This window comes from Equus quagga, chromosome 2 (assembly GCF_021613505.1).
Source record: "Equus quagga isolate Etosha38 chromosome 2, UCLA_HA_Equagga_1.0, whole genome shotgun sequence".
NCBI lineage: Eukaryota > Metazoa > Chordata > Mammalia > Perissodactyla > Equidae > Equus > Equus quagga.
Genome location: NC_060268.1, coordinates 120,009,531 through 120,023,129, shown reverse-complemented (window position 1 = coordinate 120,023,129; position 13,599 = coordinate 120,009,531). Strand labels below are relative to the sequence as shown.

At 44.4% G+C, this 13,599-nt stretch overlaps 2 protein-coding genes across 7 annotated transcripts in view; one reads left to right on the top strand and one right to left on the bottom strand.

Annotated features, from left to right (window-relative positions):
* Nucleotides 1-3,751, bottom strand: part of POLR3A (RNA polymerase III subunit A) — a 46,912-nt gene extending 43,161 nt beyond the window's left edge. For both annotated transcript variants that reach the window (XM_046653312.1, XM_046653313.1), the window contains exons 1-3: nucleotides 3,560-3,751; nucleotides 866-1,001; nucleotides 456-593 (exon numbers count right to left, since the gene is read on the bottom strand). In XM_046653312.1, coding sequence (XP_046509268.1) covers nucleotides 456-593; nucleotides 866-1,001; nucleotides 3,560-3,603 — 318 coding nt within the window. In that variant the 5' untranslated portion in view covers nucleotides 3,604-3,751. The remainder of the gene's footprint in view (nucleotides 1-455; nucleotides 594-865; nucleotides 1,002-3,559) is intronic.
* Nucleotides 3,752-5,830: 2,079 nt separating this feature from the next.
* On the top strand, nucleotides 5,831-12,358 carry RPS24 (ribosomal protein S24). Of its 5 annotated transcripts, XM_046654434.1 has the most exons (8): nucleotides 5,831-5,904; nucleotides 7,405-7,470; nucleotides 7,565-7,774; nucleotides 8,909-9,019; nucleotides 9,130-9,132; nucleotides 9,636-9,653; nucleotides 11,815-11,836; nucleotides 12,222-12,358. In XM_046654434.1, exons 1-6 carry the CDS (start codon nucleotides 5,902-5,904, stop codon nucleotides 9,639-9,641), a joined length of 399 nt encoding a protein of 132 aa, XP_046510390.1. In that variant the 5' UTR covers nucleotides 5,831-5,901; the 3' UTR covers nucleotides 9,642-9,653; nucleotides 11,815-11,836; nucleotides 12,222-12,358. The 5 variants fall into 5 exon arrangements, with proteins under 5 accessions (XP_046510390.1, XP_046510392.1, XP_046510389.1 ...); XM_046654436.1 differs by lacking the exon at nucleotides 9,636-9,653; XM_046654433.1 differs by lacking the exons at nucleotides 9,636-9,653; nucleotides 11,815-11,836.
* Nucleotides 12,359-13,599: the final 1,241 nt, after the last annotated feature.

Below are 13,599 nucleotides of genomic sequence, written 5' to 3'. Positions count from 1 at the left end.
AAAAATTAAACAAAATAGACAAAAGGATCAGAGAGGACAAAAAAGTCTTTTCTTTTTGAAATGCCACCCCTACCTCCTGCCCAGGACACTTAACAGATGGATCACACGCACAGATCTACACGGAGATACAGAAAGGCAGCTCGTGTTCACCAAATGCTAGCTGTAGCCACAGCCAGGTGACTATGGATTTTTGTTAACTTTTATTTACTTATTTTTGTGCTGTTCTGAACGTGAATTATTATTTTTTACAATGTATATCTACCACCTACTCAAGAAAAACAGGGAATAAAGAATTTAAAGCAACTTAATTTATTCCAAAATGAAATGTTATGTGTCTAGTATAAAAATTTTCCCTCGATGGATCCCCCACCATTCACAATTCCTAAGCTCACTCCAATGCCTCAGATCAATAACTCCCAAGTTTATGCCTTGAGATTCAACAGATACACGCTTACCTGTAAGATGCCTATAACTGCTCTGAAGTACCCAACATGAAAACAAGGCAATTCCAAGTCAATGTATCCATAGTGGCCCAGACAGTCAGCCAAGTTTTTCCCACAGGTTTCACAAGGACGGTCCTTCTCACTCGTACCCTTTGGATAAAAGCACACTCAATAGTCAATGGAGACCACTGGACGCGAAAGTGGGACTGGTCCTCCTAGGTGTCCAGGAGACTAAGTCAGAATCATCTGGGAAGCTGCAGTGTACTGCTATCTAGCTGACTGACGGCTAGAGTCCCTGACTGGGTCTGAGATGTACGGGGGGAATAGAGGAGATGGAGAGATGCCCTCGCTTCTTCCAATCTGGTAAGGCACCAGTTTCATCAAATCAAAATACAGGACCGAGGAAGGGGAAGGGAGCTTACCATCCTATGGTCAAGCACCCCATACAGCAAGGGAGCATGGTTGTTGTCCTGGCTGTACAGGTTCTTACTCACAACCTGGATGTGTGCCTGCTGGCGCATCTCCTCGGGGGACTTCATTCCAAAACAGATGTGGCTTCTGGAATGGAAAAGGGAGCAATTACATCAAAACAAGCTACCAAAAACAGTGATTACACAAGTGACCACCATAACCAACCTTATCCTTCCAACTCTCTACAGGCTTTGCTCTACCAGTATTAAATATATTCAAACCTCTCCCATTTTTCTTTGATAAACATCCCTCCAATTTGCTGCAATCCAGGTTCCACTCTCACTATCAAACGAACGGTGCCCACCAAGGCCACCAAGTCCACCTGATTGCTGCTAAATGAGTAAGAACTTTCTCATGTTACCTCTCTGCAGCATGGGCAGTTACTCATCCCCTTATCTTGAAATACTTTCTTCTCTTGGCTTTGGTAACCCCATATACCCTGAGTTTTCTTCCTCTCTCTGGCTGCTCCTTAAGTCTCTTTTATGGTCTCTTCTTCTACCGCCATCCCTTAAATACTGATGTCTCTCCCCACCTAGGGTTACAACTCCCAACCTCTTTTCTTTTCATTCTACACATTCCTCCTGAGCGACTATGTCACTCGGGTACATGCTGATGTCTGTCTAATCTCTCTCTGTAAGCCAGCTACTTCTACTCAGCTGAAGACTGTATAGACACCTCCTTCTGGACAGCTACACTTGGATATCACACAAGCACTTCAAACTTGACATATCTAAAACAGAAACCAATACTTCCTCTCCCAAATCTGTCCCTTTGTTCATTCTTCCAAGAAATTGGGGGTTTACTATTGCTATCACCATTCTGAGGGGCTGACGATACAGATTAGATAAGACAGACAAGGTCCAGCCTATGTGTAGTTCAGTGTGGGGAAGACAGACAAGAGACAAAGAGACACGTAAAAATGAGTAGACGCAGAGAATGAAAATGATGTGAAGTGGTAGAGAGAGTCTGAAGAGACAACCATATGTTGTGTGGTCAGAAAATCCCTCTGTAGAACTGGCCTTTAAGTTGAATTCTGAATAAGAGGGAGCCAGCCATAGGATGATCAGGAGGTCAAGCATTTGAAGTAGACACAGTAACTAGGGAAAGGGTCCTAGGAGCAGCACAAGCTTGGTGTTTTTAAAGAACCAAATAAAACCAGTATACTAGAGCACAGAAAGCTAATAGTACCAGATGAAGTCAGCGAGATGTACAGGGGCCAGGTCATGTAGGGCTTGGGAACTTTCGTGGGGAATTTAAATGTTAGTGCAATGGAAAGCTCCTAGAGGATTTTAAGCTGAAGTGACAAGGATTTAATGTGCACCTTAACAGAATCACTTGGGCACTCTGTGAGAACAGACTACATCCGAATATGGGCAGCATGGGTGTGAGGGACCAGGGTGGATATAGAGAAACCACTTGGAGGATTCATCCAGGTAAGATACATATTCCCCATTCCAGTGAGTGGCAAGCATCCACACAGCTGCCCAAGCAAGACATTGCACATCAATCTCATTTCTCCCTTACTGCATTCCTACCAATCCTGTCAATTTTTCACCCTAAACTCTTCTGAAATCCACTTCTCTCCAAAGACTCTACCATTCTAGTGCAGGCCATCACCACCCCTGCCTGGATGCCTGCAGTGGACTCCAAGGTCTCTCTCTTATTCTGTCCCCCGAAAATCAAAAGCGATCTTCCACAAGAAGAGCTTTTATCAAGACACTCCCCTGCTTAAAACCCTTCAAAGGTTCCTCACTGACTGCAAGATGACTCTGGAACACAAATTTCCTGCTTTGTTCCCATTGTCCACCCTTTCCCCCTCCAGTATGCTCCCTGAAGAAGGCTGTTTGGTCTGCTTTGTTCTGCTTGAACCCCTTTCCCATTCGGTGCTCTTAGAACTCCCCATGCCTACCCTTGTCCTTGCACGTGTCATACCCTGTGCTGATTTGTCTACCTTCTCCAACTGGACAAGGCAGTAAAGGTCTTATTATGTTGTCTCTCTAATGCCTATCATTGGGCCTAGCACACACTACCTTCCTCAGCAAGCGTCTACTGCAAGAATGACTGATTCTTTTTTCTCCTGGAAGCTCTAAGGAGAGGCCATGGCTTTATAAACAAGCTCTGAAGGAGAAGGCCCAGAAAAGCAGCCTCATCTCTGGGAGTGCCATCCACCTGCCCGTGGTACAACTTTCTAGCTGGCAACCCCATCCTTTTGGTCAGCAAATATCGCCTCGGTGTCACGTGCTCTGCGGCAAAATCAGAATTAGATAGAGTCCCCGCCCCAAATTGCTCCCCAAGCTGCACTGCCGAAAGATTTGCCGAAAGAAGGGGCGATCTTTTGACCTCGGGAGAACTCGAACTTCAGCCCATGGTGCCTACATCGCCAAGACACTGCATTTCTCTTTCTTCGCCCAAGCGTACGGAGCACGCCCGGTCTGCAGGCCCCCAGATTATGAAATGCCCTCTGCTTGGTCAATATTCTTTGATCTACCTTGATACTTTGGAGCTTTGACCACCCCTTTCGCTGATTTGCGGCCCTCCCCTTCCAAATGACCCTCACCTCTGACCCTTTCAGACCCGGGACCCCTGACCTAGGACCGATCTCCCCCTCATTTCTTCGCCCTTTGGTCATTCTTGCTCCATCTTACATTTTCTTGGCCACATCCGTCTCCCGGAACTGCTCCTTCACCATGGTGATAGCTGCCGGGGAGCTCCCCCGCCTCGAGATTTGGGGAGCTGGATTAGAGAGACGACGCTCTTCGCACCTCTCGGGGTTGCTTCTTGACTCGTTGCTAACACATCAGCGGCGTCCTCTCGGCCACCGTAGAGAGCGCCCCACGTGGCCCCTTCCTCTTCCGCTACTCGCCGGCGCGTCTGTCTGTCAAGAGAGGCTTCGGGCCCGCCGCTTCTTGCCTTCTCCTTACACCGCCATCTGGCGGCGCCTCCTTGAAACTGCACCGAGGTCTGCACTGTTATTTTCAAAATTCCCATTTCCGGTCTATTTCCCCAGGTCATCTGACACCGAGAAATTATAACCTCTTACCTTAGGACTTTTAGACAACCAGAAAGCCAAAAATTGCATAAAATGGAAAATGGTTATTATCAACATCAATACCATCTTAATTAAAGGCCTCTAATTATTCTACGAAAGGTAGAGGCTAAAGCGAACCTGCCCCAAGGACAGAGGGCACCATGTGGACCAACAAAAAAGGAAACTGGGGCAGAAAACACAGCCGTGTATGCACCGCTAGTTCATAAAGCTATTTTGGAAAAAAAGAAGAATTAAACTTATATATATATTTTTTCTTCTTCCCCCCAAACCCCCCAGTAGATAGTTGTATGTTCTAGTTGCAGGTCTTTCTGCTTCCGCTATGCGGGATGCTGCCTTCTACTTCCGCTATGCGGGAAGCATGGCTTGATGATCGGTGCCAGGTCTGTGCCAAGGTTCCTGGTGAAACCCCGGGCCACTGAACTGGAGCTTGCGAACTTAACCACTAGACCACGGGGTCGGCCCCTTAAACTTATATTTTTATTACAAAAACAGAAGCTGAAAATCTGTCCGTTTAGGGTAAAAAGTGAGCCATGGTGAGATAGGGAAACAAGATAAAGGGCAAATAGGAAGTGAAGATTAGATCATTCATGTACTGAGGAAATAAACAGCTTGCCTACAGTCTGTAACAACTTACGGGAGGTGATCCTAATGTGACATCTTGTGCATGAGACTAACAAGGAAACCACACCACCGTAGGACTCAGTGCTACAGAACCTGAAACTTATTGTTTGTGAGAAACTCTAAACAGAACCTCGTAAAGTGATTCAACACCTTTGAATTTTAATGAGGGACGCTGTTTCATTTTCAGACCCTATGGAACCCCACTAGCAAGACACAAATGTCACAGACCAAAAGCAAAGTAAATCAGATTTTACTAACCTATGTCAGCAGTTAACCACTTAATATATTTTTGGAGTAATGTTGACCATACTATACCAATAAGATTTGATGAGTGGCTTTTATCATCCACAGGTCAAGAGCAAAGGTTCTGGAACCACGGTGCCTCCACGGGAGTCTAGACACCACGTAAAAGTTGTGTGACCTTGGGAAAGTTACTTAACCTCACTGTGTTTTAGCTTTCCCGTCTTTAAAAGGTGTAAGTTTCTTAGAGTTGGTGGGAAGTTAAACGGCAAAATGAAGGTAAAAGTAATAAGAATTTAACAGGCACATAGCAATCACTCAATGAATATTAACTATTATTATTCTGAAGAACATAGGGAGGCAGCCTTTAAAGCCTGCATCCTGGTCTCCTGGTCCACCTAACTTTTGGGAATGTCTTTCCTAAAGTCTTTGAACATGCACACTTTTATGTTCTTTGTTTCATTTTCAACAATTAACAAATTTCTGGATCAAGCAAATATTAAAAGCTCATTTTTTGGAAGGATTAAGATTTTCAAAAAAAGACAATTAAAGAGTTTTTAATCTTCAATCAGAAAATCAAAGAATTTCATAAAAATGATACTCAGCAATACATTTAAACGGTCAGTGTTGTGTACTTGAAACGACAAAGGGTTTCTGCAGTTTGCCCAGTTGCAAAGTGAGGAGCTGGTGGAGGGGATCTCCTAAGATGCCTTCCAGCTTTACCAACCTCTAACTCGGATAGAGGTAATTTAAACTATAATTCGGCTTACCAGAATTTTAAGTACGGACAATTCAGTATAATGAATTGAACTGAAACTAAAGTCGTGCTTCCATAAACCTAGCTGTCCCAGCTGTTCCGCCTCCCATTGGCCAGTCTAGAATCGCGGGGTACGTGGCCCAGGATCAACGAGCGGGGCCATGGGGACTTTCAATCCGGCATTGGCGCGGTCGGCCTCGCGATTCGAACCACGCCCCCACGCCGGTGCCGCCCGGGGTCCTTCCGTGCGCGTTGATATGATTGGCCGGCGAATAGCAGTCCTCTTTTCCTTTCCGGCTGCTTGAGCATCCACGGCCATCATGGTGAGTCTCCGTTTTCTGCTGTTGTCATCGGCTGCGTATCGGAGCCATCCTTCGTGTCCCGATCCCGCCATCTGCGCTACGGCCGCCTGAAACTCAGTTGCTTATCCCTGGCTGTGTCTGCCGGCGGCCGGTTGCCGAGCGCCCTAGAGCCGCCTGCGGGGAGACCGGGCTGCGCTGGCTGTCCGGACCTGCCGTGCTTCCGAGTCCAGGGCCTGGGGAGTGCGGGAGTGGCTGCTGCATTGGTCGGCCTCCTGGAGCACAGTGGATTGGGCGGGGTGGGGTGAGACGCGTCCTTCCTGCATCCCAGTGTGGGATAGGGAGTCGGCAGGTGATGGCCGCCTAAGAGGTGAAGAGGGTGCTGGCGGCGCCCGGGCGAGTTGCGGCGAGTGAACCCGTTCCCGCGTGTAAGCTCGGATGTTGTCGGCCGGGTGGGTCCTTCTGTTTTTCCTTGGGGAAATACACCCTGGGAAGAGAAGCCACCAAAAGGCTTGCCCTCAGTCACTACTAGTTAGCTGCGTCTCTCGAAAGGTTCACCTGTTTTAACTCCACGTGGAAGTCATTTTTCCCCGGCCGTTCACTCTCAAGAATTGAGTACTGTTGAAGTGAACTTATTTTGTGGTTTTTCAAACTGAAGCTGAAATCTAGTAATCATTTGCTGCCGTGAAAACCTGTCCTTTCTTCTTTTTTTGGGTAAAACCTTTCGTTTTAGTCGTTCTAAGTATGCTGAATGCCCCCATTCCTTAGTAGTTACTTGTGTAAAGGGAGTTTTTGGGTCATTCAGAAGGGAATACGGTTTTCTTTGGGCTGTAGAGTTTGGTGGTGAAGGATGTGCAGGCAGTGCAGGGCTTGTGTCATATTTGTGCAGGATGCTGTGAACACGGTGCTGTGACTGTAGCGTTAGTATGAGCCTCCGTTTTACTCCAGAGAAGTGGTTCTTAACTGGTGGGGTGGATTTTTGCTCCTAAGGGAACAGTCGATAAAGTCTGCAGACCTCCTTGGTCACAATAGAGAAGTGGGGACCTGCATCTAATACTGGAGGACAAGGTTGCTACTAAATATCTTAAAATGCGCAGGTCAGACCCCACAACAAAGAACCAGCCAGACCAAAATATTGTGCTGAGGTTGAGAAACCCTGCTCTGGAGTGATTCCCACAACAAAGTGAAGTAAAACTTAAGAGATTCACACCGAGCTGTTGAGTGCATTTTCTTGGTACTGAGTTTGTGTGTTGGTGCTCTGCTAATAAGTAGGTTGGGAGGACATAGGAAATTGTCGCTTTTTTGCTTTTTTGAAGTTTTCCTGCCACTACTCCATGTGGCTTTTGAACATTTGAAATGTTGTTCCTGCTGCCGAGACGTTGCGTTTTTAATGTTATTTAATTTTAATTAATTATCTGTGTGTGGCTGTGGGTTACCGATTTGCACAGTGCAGTTCTAGATCTTGGAAAATCACAGCAAGGTCAAGAAAAGTTTAAGTATTAACCTAGTGTGCGATGTTTTCAGAATGACACAGTAACTATCCGGACCCGGAAGTTCATGACCAACCGACTACTTCAGCGGAAACAAATGGTAAGGAGGGGCCCATCAAAGTTGGGTTAATTGTTCTTCACTTTTAAAGATGTATTTCATTATAATAAATACTAAACTTGATATCTCCTTTTAGGTCATAGATGTCCTTCACCCTGGGAAGGCAACGGTACCCAAGACAGAAATTCGGGAAAAACTAGCCAAGATGTACAAGACCACACCAGATGTCATCTTTGTATTTGGATTCAGAACCCATTTTGGTGGTGGGAAGACAACTGGCTTTGGCATGATTTATGATTCCTTGGATTATGCAAAGAAAAATGAACCAAAACATAGACTTGCAAGAGTAGGTCTCCTCATTTATTGTACAGCTGCTGAAGACGTTTTTTCAATAATGTTATGTTGTGGCTTCAGTGGAATGAGCAAGAGCAAGCAGTCTGGCGAGGGGCAACATAAGCACCTAAAGAACTCTGAAGGGGTTAAGAGAAAGGAAGGGGATGAGAGAGGTTCTTTGATAAAGTACAGGGGTTCAGAAGTGGGGTCTGCAGCGTTTGAGGAGGTGGCATTTGAGCTGGGTCTAGAAGGGCAGGAGAAGTGGTGCTTGTGGAGATGGGGGCTGGAAGCAGGGGGTGAGTTTGGAAAGCTAGGTTGGTACCAAATTGAGATCCTTATTACCAAATGTGAGTGGACTAAACTCCCCTAGGTAGCTAGGAACTGAAAGGTTTTTGATCATTTCTTGAGTGCCAAGCACTACAGTGAACTACAGTGGACTGGGGATGCTCCCTATCTTACTTTTTAGCTCGAGAACTAGCAAATGGATTGGTAGTTTGAAATATTTCTTGTATCTCATGTTGTAACCGTTTTTCCTCCCTGCTGTTGGATAACTCTTCCCATAGAATAGCTGTGAGGGAAATCATGGTGATGTGGTGGGATGCTGCATTCTTTTTAACTGGTGGTCTGGGAGGCCTTGCTGAGGAGGTGACACTGAAGCTGAGATCATTGTAAAGATTTGGAAGGAGTCTTCTAGGTGCAGGAACAGCAAGTGCAAAAGTGAGCAATGTGAGATGAGTAAATCCGCGCACTCTTCATTGGGGGTGGGTAGAGTGCTTAGTAAAGACTCCTCTCTCAGCCTGGAATAATACTGGAGTTGCAAAGGGAAGAGACCCTGAAGGGAAGCCAAAATGTGGGTGTCTAGTGAGCTGTAGATTCAAGGCTGGACAGTAACAGCTGGTCCCTTGAACTTACCACGCAGGGAGCGTTGAGTAGACATTTGCTTCCTGTGCCATTCTGTACATACTGTCTCATAATTTGATGGCCCTTCCTCTTCTGGCACAGACAAGTATTGCTAAATGTTCTTGAGAAGTTTTGATTTGGAAGCTGCATTTCTTGGGCTCTGACCTGGTCAATTTCCCTACCAGATTAGTGGGTAATGATGAGTTGATGTTTGCAAATCACGTATGTATACTCCTTTCGCCTTCAGCATGGCCTGTATGAGAAGAAAAAGACCTCAAGAAAACAACGAAAGGAACGCAAGAACAGAATGAAGAAAGTCAGGGGGACTGCGAAGGCCAATGTCGGTGCTGGCAAAAAGGTATAGTTCAAGGGAAATACAGAAATGTCATTTGCAGGTCTTAAGTGTGTAGAAAGGATCTAATAACCTTTTTTAATGTTTCTTCTTTTTCCACTTCTTCTGGATTACAGAAGGTAATGTGTTTTGAGACGCTCCGTAATGTAGTGTCTTAACACCTCAGTAGAGTAGCTTCGCCCACCCCTTAGCTCACAGATTAGCCCAACATGGTGCCACATCGGTTCAGTGATCCTGGTGGGCACCTTGCAAGCCCTATCAGGAAAAGTTTTCATTTTACTGCTAATTGGCATAGACTTTTAAAGGGGGAGCAGGTCTAGTTCCCTGAGATTTACCTTATTTCCTGAAAATGAACAGCTGGTTTAAGAAGCCGTTGAATCAGTGTGGCCCGTGTTTTCCTGGCATGCTGGAGAGGCAGCTCAGATCTCAGTTGCTTTCCTCTCCAGTTAGCCAAGGCTTAAGTGATTTTAATGATAAGCAGCTTTTTACCAGCTTTGCTAGCTAATTGTAAATAGTTGAATGGAATTAAGGTGTTGGGTTGTTAAATTAACAAATAATCAAGTGTTCTGTGAAATTTTTTTTTGCCTTTTCCCTCTACTTTCTTGGATTTCTTGTTCATCAGAAGTGAAGTGTCTAGCAGGTACTGAGATCGTGAGCACGGTGTGGGGATGCATCACCTTCACTGAGTTTGCTTTAATGCTTTGCATGTTGGCTTTTGGATGACAGGGTTATGTAGTATGGTCTACTATAGTACCACTGCTGTGTTTTAAAATAGTATTTTAAAATAGCAAGGGACAAAAACTTTTAATCGTGTTTATTTTGGAAACTCAAAAGTGCATGTTATGTTGTAAAGTGACCCACTGGAGGAAGGTGAATACCCTACTAAGTAGGTACCTTTTAACTTGCACTTGGGAAATGCTGTGTCCCAGACAGTTACATACCCAGGAAATGGCTTTAGTTAACACAGGGCTTGGGAAGGGGGCCCCCCTTCCAGTCATGAGCAGTCTTTCCCTTGGGGACCCTGGAGACTGGTCACTTCTCTAGCAGTTCTGGTAATAAATTGGTCCAGGAAGTCTGGTAAATCTCTGTCCTGGGAGCATCCACTCAAAGCCGCCTTTTACCATCTCCTTTACCCTTCCTTTGCTTTTATTACTTGATCTCCAGTTTTCGATGTGATGTCCCTTTTTTTTTCTTTTTTCTTTTTCTTTTTCTTTTTGAGGAAGATTAGCCCTGAGCTAACATCCACTGCCAATCCTCCTCTTTTTGCTGAGGAAGGACTGGCCCTAAGCTAACATCCGTGCTCATCTTCCTCTCTTGATGTGTGGACGCCTACCACAGCATGGCTTGATAAGCAGTGCATACATAGGTCGCACCCCAGGATCTGAACCAGCGAACCCTGGGCTGCCTAAGCAGAGCATGTGAACTTAACCACTGTGCCACTGGGCTGGTCCCCCGTATTTTTTTATTTGAAAAATTTTCGAGATGTTTGTGTATTCACGTTTTGATAAACAGGCTTTCCCCGTTAGTATTTGGCCAGAATAGTCTACTACCCCACTTAAAAAACATTTTTGCACATTTAAGCAGCCTAAACCAGTAACGTGGAAAGTGGGGTGAGAGTAGGTCTGAGGTAGTAGGGTTTTGAAACAGTGATGATCACTGTCCCTGTGTGCTTCCTTTAACCGTGACTCCCTGCCAGGCCGGGCAGTAAGCTTGGTATGCCTGCCCAGGACTCTAGTCACACTGACTGCCCAGTGTCATGGAGTTGCAGTAATGGATGAACTGCCGGAACAACTACTCGCTGCTTAGAACCGCTCCCTGTTTCTGAGGCTTATACTTGTTGACAGACGTTCAGAGATTGCAAAGAGTCAGTCAACATCTGTCTTCTGATATAGATCTGAAGGTCATGTAACACTCCTCATTCAGCCTTTGAGTCCCATGTGCTAGTGCTGAGTGGTGACGTGTCGAGGACTTACCTGTGGGGAACTGAGCCGTCACTATTCCTGCTTCAAGTTGCACTCATGCATGTCACTAGTACTACTTAGAAAGCCAGCTGGAAAATTAATGCATAAATGAACACATGTATTCCTTGGCTGAAAAAAAAACAGTAATGTTCCTTTTAATTCAGTTTTTGTTCGGATGTTGGAATTGGTGTTTGCTCTTAGCTTTTGGGTACAATAGGGTTAAGTTAAGGAATAAATAGTCTCATTTTGAAGAGTAATTGAAGCATTTTTATTTCAGCTAAATTCTGCCTTTTTTTAAATACTAAGTTGCACTAAGCGCTTTTGTTTATTGCGATGGTGGTTTTTAAAGTGTTGAGCTGAGACAGGTTTTAAAAGACTTGCTTGATTATTTAGGACTCTCCCATTGTGGTAAAATTAGACTTTAGTCTGGGATAATTCCCAGGTCTGTTGATTGTGCTAGCATGCCCAGCACGATGTTGCTGGGCGGAGCAGTGGGGCCCAGGCTCAGAGACCTACTTCTTCTGTAGTAGGCAGTGGCAATTTGCATTGGCACTGTGGTTGGCATAATGATCTCTTCATTGTGGAGTCATCATGCCACTTTGTTTTTACAGGAACCGTAGTAAACAACCAAGGTGGTCTCAAGGTTGGGAGAAATAAAATCAATGTGAATGTCTAGGGAGTGCTTTATATACAATTGCAAAGGACAAACTGGTCATCTTTAAGGTTTATGATTGCATGCCCTGAAATGCAGGTTATTTTGGAGTTTCAAAAGGAACTATTAATGAGACATTTCTTTTCCCTTTTCCCTCCTCCTTTCTCCCTTCCCTGCCACTGATTCAGTGAGCTGGAGATTGGACAACAGGTATAATTCAAGCTTTTCATTTAGATCACTAGACTTCTTGGTTAACCGATGCAGTAATTTAAAAGTAGAGCATGTGAAATAGATTTAGACGTAGATTTACAAGTGCTCTTAAGAGTTGTAGCCTCTTAAACTAATAATGACATGGTTTTGTTTTTAAAATTTATTAATTTTAACTCGTCTTTTGTTCCTAACTTGAATGCTTGTAAGTTTTATTTATTGATGCTTACATTGTGTTATGATCACACAAACTTAACATGATTCTAAGTTACTAATATTTTTTCTACATAAGTGTCATTAATTTTGGAGTTTGTTGAAGAATTTGAACTTTTAATTTTTAAATTAAAGGCAGTTGCTAATTAAATTTTTCTTTTTCTTTCATTCACAGAAGGAGTAAAGATTCTGCAGTGACTTTATCTGTGGTGATTGTGCAGATTTTTCATGAGAGGATTAATAAACTGAACTTTATCTGTGGTGATTGTGCAGATTTTTCATGAGAGGATTAATAAACTGAACTTTTATGTGTCTGGTTGTTTGAAATATATTTGAATTTTACTGGGAGTGTTATGAAACTAGTCTGCTGTTGAGCAGATTTCGGTTGCTGCCCAAGTTCACGTGTTCCATCAAACATTCAGTGAAAACTTGGTGTGATGGGGTGATGTTCGTCCTTCCCTGTAATCTCACAGAGATGTCAGGTGGAGAGTATCAGCAACATGAGAGCATATGGGGTCAGTCTGGCCTGCTCCTGTTAATATCTGCCATCCCTGAAAGAGACCCTTGAAATCTGAATTCCTTTTTGGTCTTCCTAGAACCTCACTTAGTCCTTGTTACTGAAAAAATTATTTGCTGGCCTTAATAGAAGTTAAAATTACTAGATAACATTTTCGTTTATCCTGAAGTAAATAGGATCTGTCATAATTGTTATTTGTGCATTGCAGGTTTGTGCTTATGGAATAATTGAGTGGTTTATTATGAGTGGGGAATTTGAAAGAGGCTCTAGTTCATGACTCTTTGGGTATAGTTTATAACTGCTTGGTAAATCTGATTGTACGTGCTTTTTATGAAACATTGAGGGTTATCTAGTGTTATCTTTGCTGGGTGCTGATTCTTGGCTTGGCTTTTTCTGACATCAGGATTGAGGCCTGGATTGTGGGTTATTGGTGAGTTGTGTGGGGTTGGGGGATTTGAGGAAGAGTTGTTTAAGGGTCACTTTGTGGATTGAGGTGCCTCTTGGGAGGGTAGGAAATCTGAGTTGAGAGCTTGGGTGTTGTGTTTGGGATGGGAAAGAAGAGGCATTGATGGCTTAACAGGTTTTAGACGCCATTTTCTCCTGAAGTTGGTATATGATTTGCACCTTACATGGGTGCATCTGGGAGTCAAGGTTATAAATGCTATTAAGAACCATGTCAGTGGATGAAAAGCTCCAGAGAAACCTCAGGAAGCGGTAGAGAACTGAAAGACCTGGGTAGTTGGGTAGAAAAGGGATCCAGGAAAAAGCAAGAATCATTACAGCAGGTGGTATGAGAGGGTTGCAGGAAGGAATGGTGGTCTAATATTTTGGAGACAGCATGGTGAGAAGCCTTTGACTGAGGGAGCTACAAACTGGAGGGCAGGTTTGTGTATAGATAGGTGGCTGAACCTGCTGGCTGAGGGCAGGATGGGTGTAGTTACTCCATTTGTGCCTATGTTGAGGCTGTGTGTACTTGGGTTTGTAGACCCCATGGCTGTGTGTTCTCTTGCTAGGGTATCTGCTTTGTACTCCCTTG